Here is a 14,068-nt window from a genome sequence, read left to right as displayed (position 1 = left end):
TACTGCAGTCTCAGCTGTGTGCAGGCACAGCACGATGACTCCAGTCTGACTCTTTGACTTACACTGCTATAAACATGCAGGGAATGACCTCAGTCTATCACTCAGGTGCCATGGAGTCAGAGACAGACCCGCTGAGTAATGATCCAAACTTTCCTCTTACAACTGTTGACTTGGTGCCATCTTGGTGGTGACGACTTGAGGACTTATTATGGAAGCTCAGGATGGAGCTTTTTTAGACATCAGTATATCACTGGGAAATTAACTGTGACACCTTGGTATAATTAGTGTAAATACACAAGAACATAATCAGGAAGACTGGCAGACTGTCTAACATCAATGTTATTGGTAATGATAGTGTTTCTTTAAAATGAGGCCCTCTCCTTCATAATTTGCAGTGTAACGATGACTGGAATCTGCCCTTTTCCTCCTCAAACACGGTGCCTCTTTGCCCTAATTACACTATTATAGTGCATAAAAATATGCTGTGGTATTTTTAACCACTAGTGGCACTGTAGAGCCATTCGGTGAGCAGACTGATGTTTTTGTTTGGATGTGTTTTGCCGCCAAATGCATGAGAATACACATGCACGCCACAAACATAAAGCTGAACATGGGTCACTGATCAAGAGAGAGACACGTGCAAAGGGTCAGCTGCAGCTTTTCAGTGCAGTTGTGAACTGGAACTAAGTGCATTTAGTCAAGCAGCTTTCTGTGCTTAAGTACAAATTTTAGCTTCTTTTGATTCTTCTCTGCTATATGTCACTTCAATGACTTTTTTCCTGCTACAGTTATCTGTCTCTTTTAGTTACGAGATACTTTTTAAATCATGATTTTTGCACGCAAACACATAAAAAGCTTAAAATGTTAATGTTTTTTTATGAATTCAGCTGCTCAACAATTTATACAAGCACATATGAACTCATTCATCTGTTAGCCAGTAAGTCAAGTGAATCAATTACCAAAACATTTGCAATAATTGTTTAGCGTGCCTAATGAAATCTCGCAAAAATAAAATAATTGGCAGATTAATCCACAGTGAAAACATTCATTCGGTGCAGCTGGATACGAAACATTCGAAATGAGCACCAGTTGATTTGCTGCTAATAATAAACGCCTACTTATACATTAATGCATGAGTGACGATATTCAGATGATATAGTATCTAATTCTACGACAGTCACACAGCACATTCATTCATGTTAAGCATCCAGATCTTTGTTGATAATACTTAAATGCTTTTTGCATTAGTGGGGTTTCTGATGCAGAGTACTCCGATACTATTGTATTGATTGTATTGATTATCCCATTATGAGCCCCCTTCCTGGTTTCCAGTGCTTTGCAGAAAAAAAATTCACAGTGAAAAATTAAGTACACCATCTGATTTAGTAGCTTTAGTTCAACAACATGACTTCATCAGTATTTCACATCATCCTGTATGGACTTTTGCCCTCTTTTTTTCTTACAATGTTGCTTCAGTTGATTGACGTTTGTGGGCATTCTTTTATTTGCAGCTCTCTGAAGATCCCACCACAGGATTTCAGTCGGGTTGAGGTCTCGAGTTCGAGTGGACGACTTTCACTCTTTTCTTTTTCACTCATTCTTTTGCAGATTTGCTGCTGTGCTTGGGATCATTGTCTTGTCACGTGTTTTGTCACAATTTGGGCCAAGCTATAGCTGTCAAACAGACGTCCTGACATTTGACTCTAGTACTCTGGTATACAGAGAAGTTCATGGTTGAGTCAATAACAGCGAGGTGCCCAGGTCCTGAGGTTGCAAAACAAACCCAAATCATCACCCCTCCACCACCATGTTTGACAGCTGGTAAGAGGCATTTGTATTTTTCTCTAAATGTGGCACCGTGCATTATTTCCAAACATCTCCATTTTGGCCTCATTTGTTCAAAGGACATTGTTCCAAAAGTCTTGCGGTTTCATCGGATGCAATTTTGCAAACCTAACCCAGGCTGTTTACGTTCTTTTTACAGAAGAGGGGCTTTCTCCTGGCAAACCGTCTGAACGAGACAGACTTGCTCAGCTTTGTGTCTAATTGTACTGTCATGTACTCTGCTGTACTCTGACCTTGGGTTTAATTTGTTGGGATGTCCACTCCTGAGAAGTTAGCTCACATCTTCCTTTTTCCCCACCACATGACTGCATGTATTTTGACCTAGATTGTCCAGAGAAAAAATTCCATGGCAAAGCTTCTTCGTGGTCAGAACAGAAGATTAAGGGGAGCTTCTTTCAACAAAGATGAGGCACTGCTCTTTTCTGGGTCGGTAATCCAGTTTACTAGCTCAGAGTCAGCAAAAACTGCTTATTTAAAAGCATGAAATAACCAAAGAACTGACCAACGTTTGGCAAGTGTGTTTTACACATTCACCAGCTTTAATTTATCACATGTGACTGCTGACTGCTAACTCTCCAAACCCCTAATAAGCACATAAAATATTTTACTGCTAGTTTTTCCACTATGTTCAACAGCTCATCTCTTATTTGGTACATGAGTATGCGGTGTGTTCGTCATAACTTCTGCCAGAAACTGAAAACAACTGTCTGCTGTGGCTTTAAACTAGTCTGATGATGTGAAATAAAAACACACCTGAAATGCAGAAGCAGAAGAAGAAGAAGCAGGAGCAGAAGAACAACAAGAATGTTGCAACACGGGAAATAAATTATGAGGTATCCTTTGAAAAATGTAAGATAAGATTTGAGCATACCATGTCCTTGGTCTCAGAGTCAGAGGGACTGGATTCTGAAGGCGACTTCTCTTTCTCACTTGGTTCTCCATAAAACAGGGATGTGAGACTGCATAAGGAAGAATACACACAAAGAAACAGAATCCTGGTGATCATAGCCGGACATGGCTTTATTAATACACCAAGATGTACCGTAATTGCTGCAGTCCCTGTACCCATCTGGGATCAATCTGTGCATACACAGAAGACATTAAAATAATATAACATGTGGTCCAGTTCACATGGTGAAACAAGTGCAGCAGTTGAATTTGTGGATTGTCTCTGTGGGCTATAACACTGACAGTTCAACAGGATGTCAAATTAAGCAGGGTAATTGAATTACAATGAGAGACGACCGCTTGGCAAAGAGAACAGATGCTGCTTGCCCTCAAGTGCTACGAGGGCATCGTCGGTCAGGCAGGACTAATCGAGCCCACATTCCCCTGAAGAGGAGATTCGGAGCGAGCACAAAGAAAACTGCTGCAGAGTGTTGCATGAACCTGGATGGAAAACATTAACAGTGTTAAGTGAGCTGGTTATTCTAAATTGACCATAGGTGTGGATATAAGATAGATAACATGCTTAAATGTCCAATTCAGTGTTTACATTCAATAGAGAATTAAGCGAAGAATAAATTCTGACCATCCCATGAAATTTTACTTTCACTGTTAATATAAAACAAATACAGTAAAGTATTATCAGTGTTTCAAGTATAGCAAGGCAGTTTGCCACCACTTACATGCAGCAGAGGGAGCTAGAGCATCAATTCTCTCTCTCCACTGAGGCTTCTTACTACATGTTAAAAGTTGCCATAGCTGTCAGAGTTTAACTGATATTGTTGAGTGAGAGATTTACCTGTCATTCTCCATCAGCAGAGCCAGGCGGCCGTAGTCCCAAGCAGCTTTCCTCAGACATGAGAAGATCAGCAGTAAAAACTACAAACACAGAAAAACAATTTTACACAGTCTCTGTCCTCATTATACTCTAGATAAAATATCTCCTTGATTCTGTCTAAAATCACTCGAAAAAGCAGTCTACAACAACAGATTCAAAATGCCACAGCATTAATGAAGCATTTTTTGTCTGTATGCTATGTGGTCCAGAAATAGATCAGCGAGCACACGCGGACATATGCTGTTCAGTGAGAAAGAAAAAAATGAGCGCGGTCAAGCTGAATACCTCCCATTTTCCACAAATGGAGAGCAAACTGAGCACAACAATGAGGTCCAAAATAAAACCCTATTCAATCCTGTACAATAGTGGATTTGTGCTGAGCTTCCCTGATGAAATATCATTGAGCATAACTGGACCGTGATGGATGAAGGTTGACAAACGCAGTAAAAGTGGTGATGACTGTTTGATTTTAATTGCAGCAATTAAATTATTACCTCATTTGAACTGAAAAGACATTAGGTTTAGTGGATAAGGGGTGACAGCTGTGCTAATAGGAAGAAAGCGCCCATGAATGTCAAATGATTCACTCTAAAGCCATGCAATGACAATCAAGAGGACTTGACTGGGGCTTGTAGATGAATAAACAGCCTGTGTTTACATTAGCAGTCAGGGCACAATAAGAATCTCTCCATTATCGTTTTGGCCCAGCTCTTCCCAGTTGTTTCGGTTTATTCTGTCTTTATGCGTGGGCACGCTCTCCTCAAGTCCCACTGATGATTTATTCTGTATGATGATGGAATTGATGCAGAGGCGTGCTCCCGTCACCTGGGGGGAAGCACGCTTTGACTCATGCTCGTCATTAAGAGACAGCGCTCAACCTTCGCTGTTGGCTTGACAACCAGGCATTGATAAAAATGAGCCAATTAAAACATGGAGGTGGCAGATGGAGAAGTCCTATCAGCGCAGAGATCAAGCCTGACGAGGCCTGACAGTGGAACTGAGTTAGCTGACAGCTGAAAATGGAAGCCTATTATTATCTGGAACACGGGAGGAAAAGAAATGCATCTGTGTTTGTAAACAGTGCGCACGCTGTATTATTCTTTGCAAAAAAGGACGTTAAAATGTGCAGATTTAACTTGACGTCTATGACATGTACATAATGTGTTTGTATTTCTCTCTGTTCTTGTACATAATTATGCAAAACCCAGACAATGAGGAGACAAACAGAAAGCATTGAGCTTTTGTTTTGTTTTTTGCAAGGCGCTGGTTTAGTTTAAAGTTTGGGTTTATTTTTCCAGCCTTTTCCTGAAGAGAACTACAAATTAAAAATCCTTTAAGCCATTATCACTGACATTCACGCCTACACCACATTTTGACTGTCCTAATAAATAACTTGAATGGTGATTCTGCATGCATATGTGTGTGTATGTATATGTATATATATATATATATATATATATATATATATATATATATATATATATCACCCAGCACGCCCTGCGGGCGGTTTATCCTTCAAGCTCGGGTCCTCTACCAGAGGCCTGGGAGCTTGAGGGTCCTGCGCAGTATCTTAGCTGTTCCCAGGACTGCGCTCTTCTGGACAGAGATCTCCGATGTTATTCCCGGGATCTGCTGGAGCCACTCGCCTAGCTTGGGAGTCACCGCACCTAGTGCTCCGATTACCACGGGGACCACCGTTACCTTCACCCTCCACATCCTCTCGAGCTCTTCTCTGAGCCCTTGGTATTTCTCCAGCTTCTCGTGTTCCTTCTTCCTGATATTGCTGTCATTCGGAACCGCTACATCGATCACTACGGCCGTCTTCTTCTGTTTGTCTACCACCACTATGTCCGGTTGGTTAGCCACCACCATTTTGTCCGTCTGTATCTGGAAGTCCCACAGGATCTTAGCTCGGTCATTCTCCACCACCCTTGGGGGCATCTCCCATTTTGACCTCGGGACTTCCAGGTTATACTCGGCACAGATGTTCCTGTACACTATGCCGGCCACTTGGTTATGGCGTTCCATGTATGCCTTGCCTGCTAGCATCTTGCACCCTGCTGTTATGTGCTGGATTGTCTCTGGGGCATCTTTACACAGCCTGCACCTGGGGTCTTGCCTGGTGTGATAGACCCCAGCCTCTATGGATCTTGTGCTCAGAGCTTGTTCTTGTGCTGCCATGATTAGTGCCTCTGTGCACAGAGCACAGATATATATATATATATATATATATATATATATATAAATATATATATATATATATATATAAATAAATAAATAAGTGGTCCCCGTGGTAATCGGAGCACTAGGTGCGGTGACTCCCAAGCTAGGCCCCGGGAACAACATCGGAGATCTCTGTTCAAAAGTCTCTGTCCTTGGGCGTCAATTACTGCTGTTCTGTAAGATGCTGCTGGTGCCACAGATACGCGCACAGGATGACCTTTTGGTTCAGGCCCCTCACGCACGCACTGTAGCAATATTAGACACACAGAAAAGGTTTTCCTTTGTTTTTTTTTTTAAAGTTCTATTTTTGGCATTTAGCCTTTAGTTGATAGGACAGCGCAGTTTGCCCCAGCCTTTGGTTTATTTCAAACAAGTGGGCTGTAGTGCAAATTCAATTTTTAAAGAGTAACAAAGTCTACAGAAGGAGGTTGGAGTGGTGGTAACAAAACAAGTCACGACTCTTTGACGTTACATGCAATTGTAAGAGTTTTGGTTCGAAATTTGCATAATCAATGGGATGTCATGCAATTAGTAAAAAACATGAAGCTTTCTGTGTGTTTCTAGCTTTTCCAGGACACATGAATCAGTGTTTGATATCCTCCTGATGCTCCTTGTTTGTTGAATGATCATGCGGAACAAGTGGGAGTCAAGCTTTGGATCACAAGTTTGTCACCAGGGAGACTGGTTTATATCCTGTTTAAGAGCTTTTTAAAAAGAAAAAACAAAACTAATGGAGTTGGGTCCCTGATGTGTGACCCAGGATTTTGAGTTTTGGTAGTTTCCTTGTGATTTTTATTATTTGTATTCTGTTATTTTCTTATTGTTAATGGTTCCCTATTTGTGTCTCTAGGCTAGTTATAGATGACTTTTGGTTCACTGGTTCCCTGTCTGTTCCCTTTCTGTTCCCTTAGTTTCTTCTCTGGGTTTTGTCCTGTTGTGTCTCCTTTGTGAAGTCAGTCGTGTCTCTGTGTTTGTTTACCTTTTTGTCTGTGTCAATTTTGTGTTGAGAGACTGTCTCGGTGTTAGTTAGATTTCCTGTTTTATTGTGAAAGTTTCTCCTCTCATGCGTGTTATATGTTGAGTGTTACTTCCCTTGTTTTGTTATTACTTATTTGCTTTTGAAATTCCCACCTGTTTTTTCTGCCCTCATTAGTTATTGTCTCCCTTTGTCCTTTGTCAAGTTTTCCTTGTGGCCGTGTCTTTCCTAGTATCATGTTCTCCTTGAAGATTATCTGTTTTTGGATTTTTTACTCCTGTCCTGCATTTCTTTTGTATCTTTGTAGGAGTTCAACATTGAAGCTGCCTTTTGAGTTAACCTTTTATCTTTGGAGTCCTGTGTTTGGGTCAACCTCCGTACACGGTGGATAGGTTTGAAAAGCTATGGTAGGTTGAGTAAAGGTAGTGGTGTTATCCTGGTCCTGCAGCAATTGAAGGTTTTTATTTTTTCAGTGCTTTTACTTCCATTTGGATTATAGATTGTGCATGCACAGATCACAATAATTATGCAAAAGACTCCATATGCAAAGTGTTATACAGGATATAGTAATTCCCACAACTTGCTACTGACCTTGTCAGAGTTGTAAGATTAGGTAGTTTAGTGCAGATGTTATGGATTTTGGCTCTAAATATACAAAAGGGGAAGGTGACACAAATATTATAAACTGGAAGATGTTTATGTGCTTTTACCAAAGCTGAAGGATTTATAATTTGGGAAAGAATAACTTTCAAGAATCTCATTTTTATTTTCATACAAAACTCCACTGTTTCAGTTTCTGGAATATAAAGATATTCTGTTTTTTTCACGCTCAGAGAAAAAGTCTCTGAACAATATTAGCTGTGAGACAAATCACTGTTTACTTTCTGCTGGACAAAAAGGGAATAGTGAGTAGATTAATCAATATAGGAATAGATAATATCAACATAGGACTTGAAATAAGTTTATCTCTCAATTTGCCATGACGCTACAGAGTTACAGTATTGTGCAAAAACCTTGGGATTTCCTAATGTCTTTATACTTTGCATGAAAATTGGAAATAGGTGTATTTACAGAAACTTGCGCAAACATATGTGGAAATAAAGTATATTTTTGTTTCATTCTCTGTCAAAATGATCTCACACTGTTCAGTAATGTTGATGCCCAGGCTGTGGGGAGGCTAATCCATGACTGACAGTTTTCCATTGTGTGTTCTTGTATCCAAGTATGGCCCCTGGCAGTGTGTTTGGGATCAGTGTCATGCTGAAAAAAGAAGGTGTTGCCGTATTGTCTGACAATACTTTTCTATGTTCATAAATCCGTCCCTATCACCACCGGCTAAAATAGACCCTCAATCCATGACCGAGCCTCCTCTACATTTTATAGGTGGCTGTAGACATTAACTCTCTTCTGAACACCACCTTAACCTCCTAGGACCTGGTGTCCACATATGTGGACATCACATTTTGGGTTGTCTAGAAGAAAATACTACATTTTGCTCTACAAGGGCCTGATATCCACTTACGAGGACATATACTGCAACTGTTCTATCGAAATTTAAAGTGAATGTCCTCATGTGTGGATCTAACTTTAATCAGAAACAAAAATTAGGTAAAAGAAAATAGCAAAGACAAGTTTAAAATGCATGCCATGAAAGAGTTAGGAGGTCAACTATTCACAGTGATTTGAACTAAATTGGGATTCATCAATCCAGGCCTGTTATCACTGATTTTTTTAGTCTAGTTCTTGTATAATTTGGCATATTTCAGCCTTTTCTCCCTGATTCCCTTCCATAAGAATGGCTTCTTCACAGCCACCCTTTCACTGAGACCATTTAGCAAACAGTAGATGGATCAACTCAAGGGCCAGATGCATCTCAGTGAACGCTATTCATCTGCTACCTGTTCTTTTTTCCTCCACTTGCCCAGTTTTATCAGATTTTATAAGGACACACTGGACACCACGCTGATTCATGTCAGGTTTTCCAGCTAATAACTCTTTGGGAATAACCTTGTTGATGCAAAAATAAGATTTAATGCCTGTCAAACTGTATTATCTTTGGCATTTTTCATAAATTCAGATAAAGAAATGGGAACAAATTCTGTTGTTGCCTAAAGATACCATTTAAAATTGCTTCCTTGCTAAGCTATCTGTAATATCTAGACACAACACTGGCTCATCTATTGAGTTAGGTGCCTTTTCTATGCTTTGAATGACTCATAGGTTACTGTTAAGTGGTTTAGCAAACAAAAAAAAAACATGAGTTGGAAAATGATTGGGTACAAAATGGGACTAATAATGAGTGAAAAATCAGCCAAAAAAGCCCAGAGACCTTCACAAAGCTCAGGTAACTATTACTCAGGACCAACGTAATAAAAATGACGAAAAGTCTGGCTCCTTGGAAAGAAAATGCAATGACATGAAGGGTGGCTCAAGACTTTTGCATGCTACTGTGACTTTGTTGTATGATTGCAGCGGTTCCCAAACTTTTTTTGCTGGGCCCTCTTTGTTTTACAAGAAAAATGTTCGCGGCCCCCCGGGTGCGCGCGCACGCACAAACACATCCTCCAACCACACGCCCATATTTTGCTCCATTGCAGTTTATTTCACACCTCAAACATTTAGTAAACAATTAAGCAAATACAAGTAATCTGCAGCTAGTAATAAAATAAACTACTAACTCTTTTACGCTACGTCCGCACCTACACGGGTATTTTTGAAAACGCAGCTGTTTCGTCCACACGTAAACGGCGTTTTGAATCACCGATAACTGAGATTTTTTTAAATCCTTTTTTTGCGTTAACGTGTGGACGAGGAATACAGAGTTCGTCACGCAACGTCAAAGGTATGTGCCTTTTTTCACGTCAGCTGTGCGCCACGTTATTGTTTACATGAGAGGAATTGCAGAATGGCAGATAGAAACTAAATACTGTTAATCTGACTATCTTCAGGTTTTACAGGCTTACATACACACACGCAGTTACTGTCCCTCCATTTAGAAAGGCAGAGGCGTCACGGTGTCATTATTTTACATGTAGTTGTTTTTTTCCTGTGTAATAATATTCAACATATCAATACATTTTTCAAAAAATGCCTCTCTGTGCAAAATGGGTTCAAAAACATAAACAGCTGTGGGATACTGTTTGTCCGTGATTTGAACCGGGGGATTAAATCGTGGCAGGATGAGCCTGATATTATTTGTATCCCACTGTAACTTTACTGTATAAAGAGCTAACATCTCCAAAATGTAGGAGTAGTTAGTAGTAGTTTTGGAAACATATTCAGCATATTCGGGCGCCCTGTGCTAGCAGTGTCCAAGCATTTTTTTTTTTTCCCCTTTTCATACCGCGCCCCCGATGCAATGGCTCTGCGCCCCCCCTAGGGGGCGGGCCCCACACTTTGGGAAGCTCTGTATTATTGTGTAGTAATATTGAGTGTTAGTTAGTTTGGTTGAGTCTTTACCATCCAGATTACGACATTGATGACGAGGACCGTGGGAACCCCACCAAATGGCAGACCCTGGAGGACGCTGCTGTGGGAGTGCGAGCGGTAGCATCTCTCAGCTGTGCTGTTTTCATCCCCAAAACGTTGCAGGAACCCCAGAACATCTAGCTCCACGGGCCTCGCCTCCACAGGGGAAGCTCTCGTCACGAACAGCTCAGACTGAGCCATCAGCAATGGACCATATCTAATGGGAAATACAGATGAGCATCACTTACAATGTGTCAGCCATAGTATTTAAACTAATGCTAATTTAGCATTATCTTAACATGTTAATATTTAGCATTTAGCTAAAAACTCCATTGTAAAAGCACATTTTATTACATGTAAACTTCATCTGTTTAACAAATAAGTTTCCTCATTTTTGAAGATGAAAGGCTTTAAAAGAGTCACAGGTGGTATATAAACTACACTTACACAGCAGTGTTATATACCTAAAGTGTGCTAATATTAGCTAACAAGAACCACCTTCATACTTCAAGTTAGGCGGTAGCACCCAATCCAGCTAAATGAGGAGTTTTACTTCACGGGTTATGAGCCATCCTTTTCATTTTGTGTGATAAATAATGTGGCAATTCATCTCTCAAAGAATACACGGGTCACTCTAAACAGCTTTAGTCTTTGTTGTTATTGCACCCATCTTTTGAATACCCAGCCTCTGCCTGTAAAGAATCAGAATGACACTGTTAGTTAGCAATAATCTGTGAAACTGGAAGTTCATTCACTGCTGTGACTCACTTTCATCAGACAAGTGCCACACACACTCTAAGTGCAGTTATGATTGCATTTGCAAGGATCAGTTTAATGAGCATCACGGTCCATTAGCTACAATTGATCCGTTTGCTCCTTTTCTTTATCAGACAAATGGAAGTAGAGATGCTACATGAAAGTGACAAACTGGATAACAGATTTACCGGATGCTCTTTAGAAAAAATACAAACAAGCCCAACAAGAGTTAACAACAAACCCAACTGCAAGCTCGAACAGATTGTGAAGCGTGCACAGGATATGATCACTCACACTGCCATGACCACAGAATGAAGGCCTGAACCATCTGTCCTCCAGCACACACCATCCTCATTTTCAATCAATACAGTCCCCACTCCCAGCTGCTCGACTTGTGTACACTCCTTACTAAATAAACATTCGGAGGAAATGGAGCCGAAACGCAGTGCTGACAAAGTTCCGCGTCAGTGCTGCAGATTCACATAAACGACCAGATTTCATGGTGAAAATAATATTCCACGAGATGTTGTTGCTGTCACAGAACGGCATGCTCTGTAGTAAATACGCTGCGTGAGTCGCAGTTGGAAACGGCAGCCAAGAAATGAAAAGGTACCAGAGTGAGAAAAAAGGAAAGGAGACTAAAAGCCATCAAATTGGCAACGATTACTGAACCTAATCTAGGGATGATTTATCGCTGCACCAATGATGTCACTTCTTGAGAAGCTCCATCACAGCTTTCTGAAGCATTTACCAAACACCTCATGTTGTGCACAGCAAGATTTCTCGTGTAGGAGGCGAGCAGATCAATGGTAGTGCTGCCCGAGTGTTGTACGTCACACTCGGAAAAGGTCTGAGGAGCAGAAAGTTAAAAATATAACCCAGGAAGGGCTTGTGAAACTGTATAGCTTACAGTCAATATTCAGATGCTGTCAGATACAGCAGCATCCTCCCTGTGGAGATGACTTGGAAGGAGATTCCCTGAGGACTGGTCACAAATTGAATCCATAACATACACACTCTGTTTCATAGATCACCTTTTCTCCCTTTGCCAGTGATGAATTTGAGCCATTAGTATAAACAAAGGGATTGTTTTAGCGCTAAAAATGGACGAGTAAACAAATACATTTATGGCACAAAGAGCGAACGCTGTGCTCTGACTAAACAAACACAGAAACTCCTACTGCCATTAAGTAGTTTGTCACATAAATTATAAGAAATGAGTGTAGTTTATACCTGCAGCTACTGGATGATGAATTTTTGGAGATTATTTTTGTCCAAGTTGTCTGATTAACAGACTAAATCTAAGTGGTTTATTTCTACAACAGCTCTATCCCTTTTGCAATCTTCCTAACAGAAATGATGACCGCAAGGTAAGTATAAACTGAAAACATGCTACGTTTTACTTTGACTTGCAGAAGCTTATACACACCTCTACTGACCCACTGAGCTCTCCCCCCTTCCTTTACCAGACAAGTCACTTACTTCTGTTGCTGCCGGCTGCTGATGCAAACAGTGAAACTCTTCTTCTGCACCTCAAGGACCGGGCAGGATGCTGAAGGATACAGGCTGACTGTGGAGTGGTTTTGCACAACATTTGGACAAACGTCACAGCATGACTCAGCAGTTTAATGCTGCGACTCCATGGTTATTCTTTTCTGTCCTAACCCTCGTGCTTAAACGCTCAGACATGCTAATGCTGATCCCAAGGTATCCATTTCTCCTCCAGCTTATTTGACTCTGCAAATCCGGAGTCTTTTTAAGCCTCTCCCTCTGCTCCCACATCTCTCCTCCTCCGAATCAAGCTTCCAAGCCAACGCAGCAGATTACAAACTGATGTTTGGCTTGTGAAGCAGTGTTGTGCTTCCCGCTGGCAGAATGAGTGGTATCTTTCCTCTGTGCTCAGTGAGACTATTATCATCACAGATGCTGAAGTCAATACAGGAGCCGTGAGCTTCTGATGAGCTACACCTAAGTTTGAGTCGGGCAAGCAGAAAAAATGGCAAGCTGTAAAGAAGAAAAACCTAGCTCAAGTCATCTAATCTGCTCAGTGCACCAGAAAAACAGCTGATGGATGTTTGTGTTTGTCTGTGCCAACCCTAACCACACTTTGGGAGAGCAGCAATATCAAACTAAGGCAAACACCTGAACCCAAATATCTACTGAGATGATCTAAAACATAACACTAAATGTGATTCGGAACATTTTTGCTTTTGTAACGGTTATTTTTACATAGTTTAAGAGCAACACTGTCACATTATTAAATATCTGAAATGCTTCTGTAGTGTTGTTTACAGTAAGATGTGTCCACAACATGGGAAACATAGGCATGGTTATTTTGCTGGCTTCAGTCTGTTTTTGTGAGGTAGGACTGCATTAAACTGCCAATAAAATTCACATAACTGCACTGTTAAGATTAAAAAGTCTGCACTTTCCACACAAGTTGAGACAGAGACTCAGCGAGGCTGCGTCTTATTGCTACGCCATCTTAAACTGGTCATGTGATTTGGACACACCAGCGGGTTCGTTGACTCCAGAGGATTAGAGAGGAAAGAAAAAAAGACTGACCAGTTCAGCAACACCAAAAGGCCTGAAATTCACAGAAGACAACTAAAGTGGATGATGGTAGAATTGTTTCCATAGTTAAGAAAAACAACTTCTTAACATCAACCCAAGTCATTAACACTTGAGAGAAAGTGTGTCAGTCTACAATCAATTAATGCCTTCATAAATATAAATATAGAGGTGCAAACCACCGGTTACACTCAAGAACGCTGGATTAGACTTCGCCAAAAAAAACCTTCTAAAAAAGTCTGAAAATTCATATCAGAATTCAGAAGTATAGAGAAGGAGAGAAACAGCTAATGATCTGAAGATTATCACATCATCTGTCAAACATGGTAGAGATAATGTTATGGCATGAGCATGCATGGTGGAACTGTGTCACTGGTGTTTATTGTGGATGTGACTGCTGTTAGAAGCAGTCGGATGAATTGTAAAGTGTCCGTGGCTGTATTCTC

The 14,068-nt window shown here is 40.7% G+C and overlaps 1 protein-coding gene across 3 annotated transcripts in view; it reads right to left on the bottom strand.

Annotated features, from left to right (window-relative positions):
* tmem63c (transmembrane protein 63C) overlaps positions 1–14,068 on the bottom strand; it is a 42,392-nt gene that overhangs the window by 16,663 nt on the left and 11,661 nt on the right. The window contains exons 1-4 of one of the 3 annotated variants that reach the window (XM_085258260.1): positions 12,534–12,847; positions 10,287–10,512; positions 3,590–3,669; positions 2,717–2,804 (exon numbers count right to left, since the gene is read on the bottom strand). In XM_085258260.1, the coding sequence (XP_085114386.1) occupies positions 2,717–2,804; positions 3,590–3,669; positions 10,287–10,496 (378 nt within the window). In that variant the 5' untranslated portion in view covers positions 10,497–10,512; positions 12,534–12,847. Of the gene's footprint in view, positions 1–2,716; positions 2,805–3,589; positions 3,670–10,286; positions 10,513–11,345; positions 11,439–12,533; positions 12,848–14,068 lie in introns of those variants that run through there. The other 2 variants (XM_085258258.1, XM_085258259.1) reach the window with 2 other exon arrangements.

This window comes from Mchenga conophoros, linkage group LG19 (assembly GCF_057382185.1).
Source record: "Mchenga conophoros isolate Kocher_MC1m ecotype Shallow Benthic linkage group LG19, M_conophoros_male_GT1.1, whole genome shotgun sequence".
NCBI classification, from domain to species: domain Eukaryota; kingdom Metazoa; phylum Chordata; class Actinopteri; order Cichliformes; family Cichlidae; genus Mchenga; species Mchenga conophoros.
Note: the sequence above shows the minus strand (reverse complement) of the source record. Positions and strands in the feature narration are given on the sequence as shown.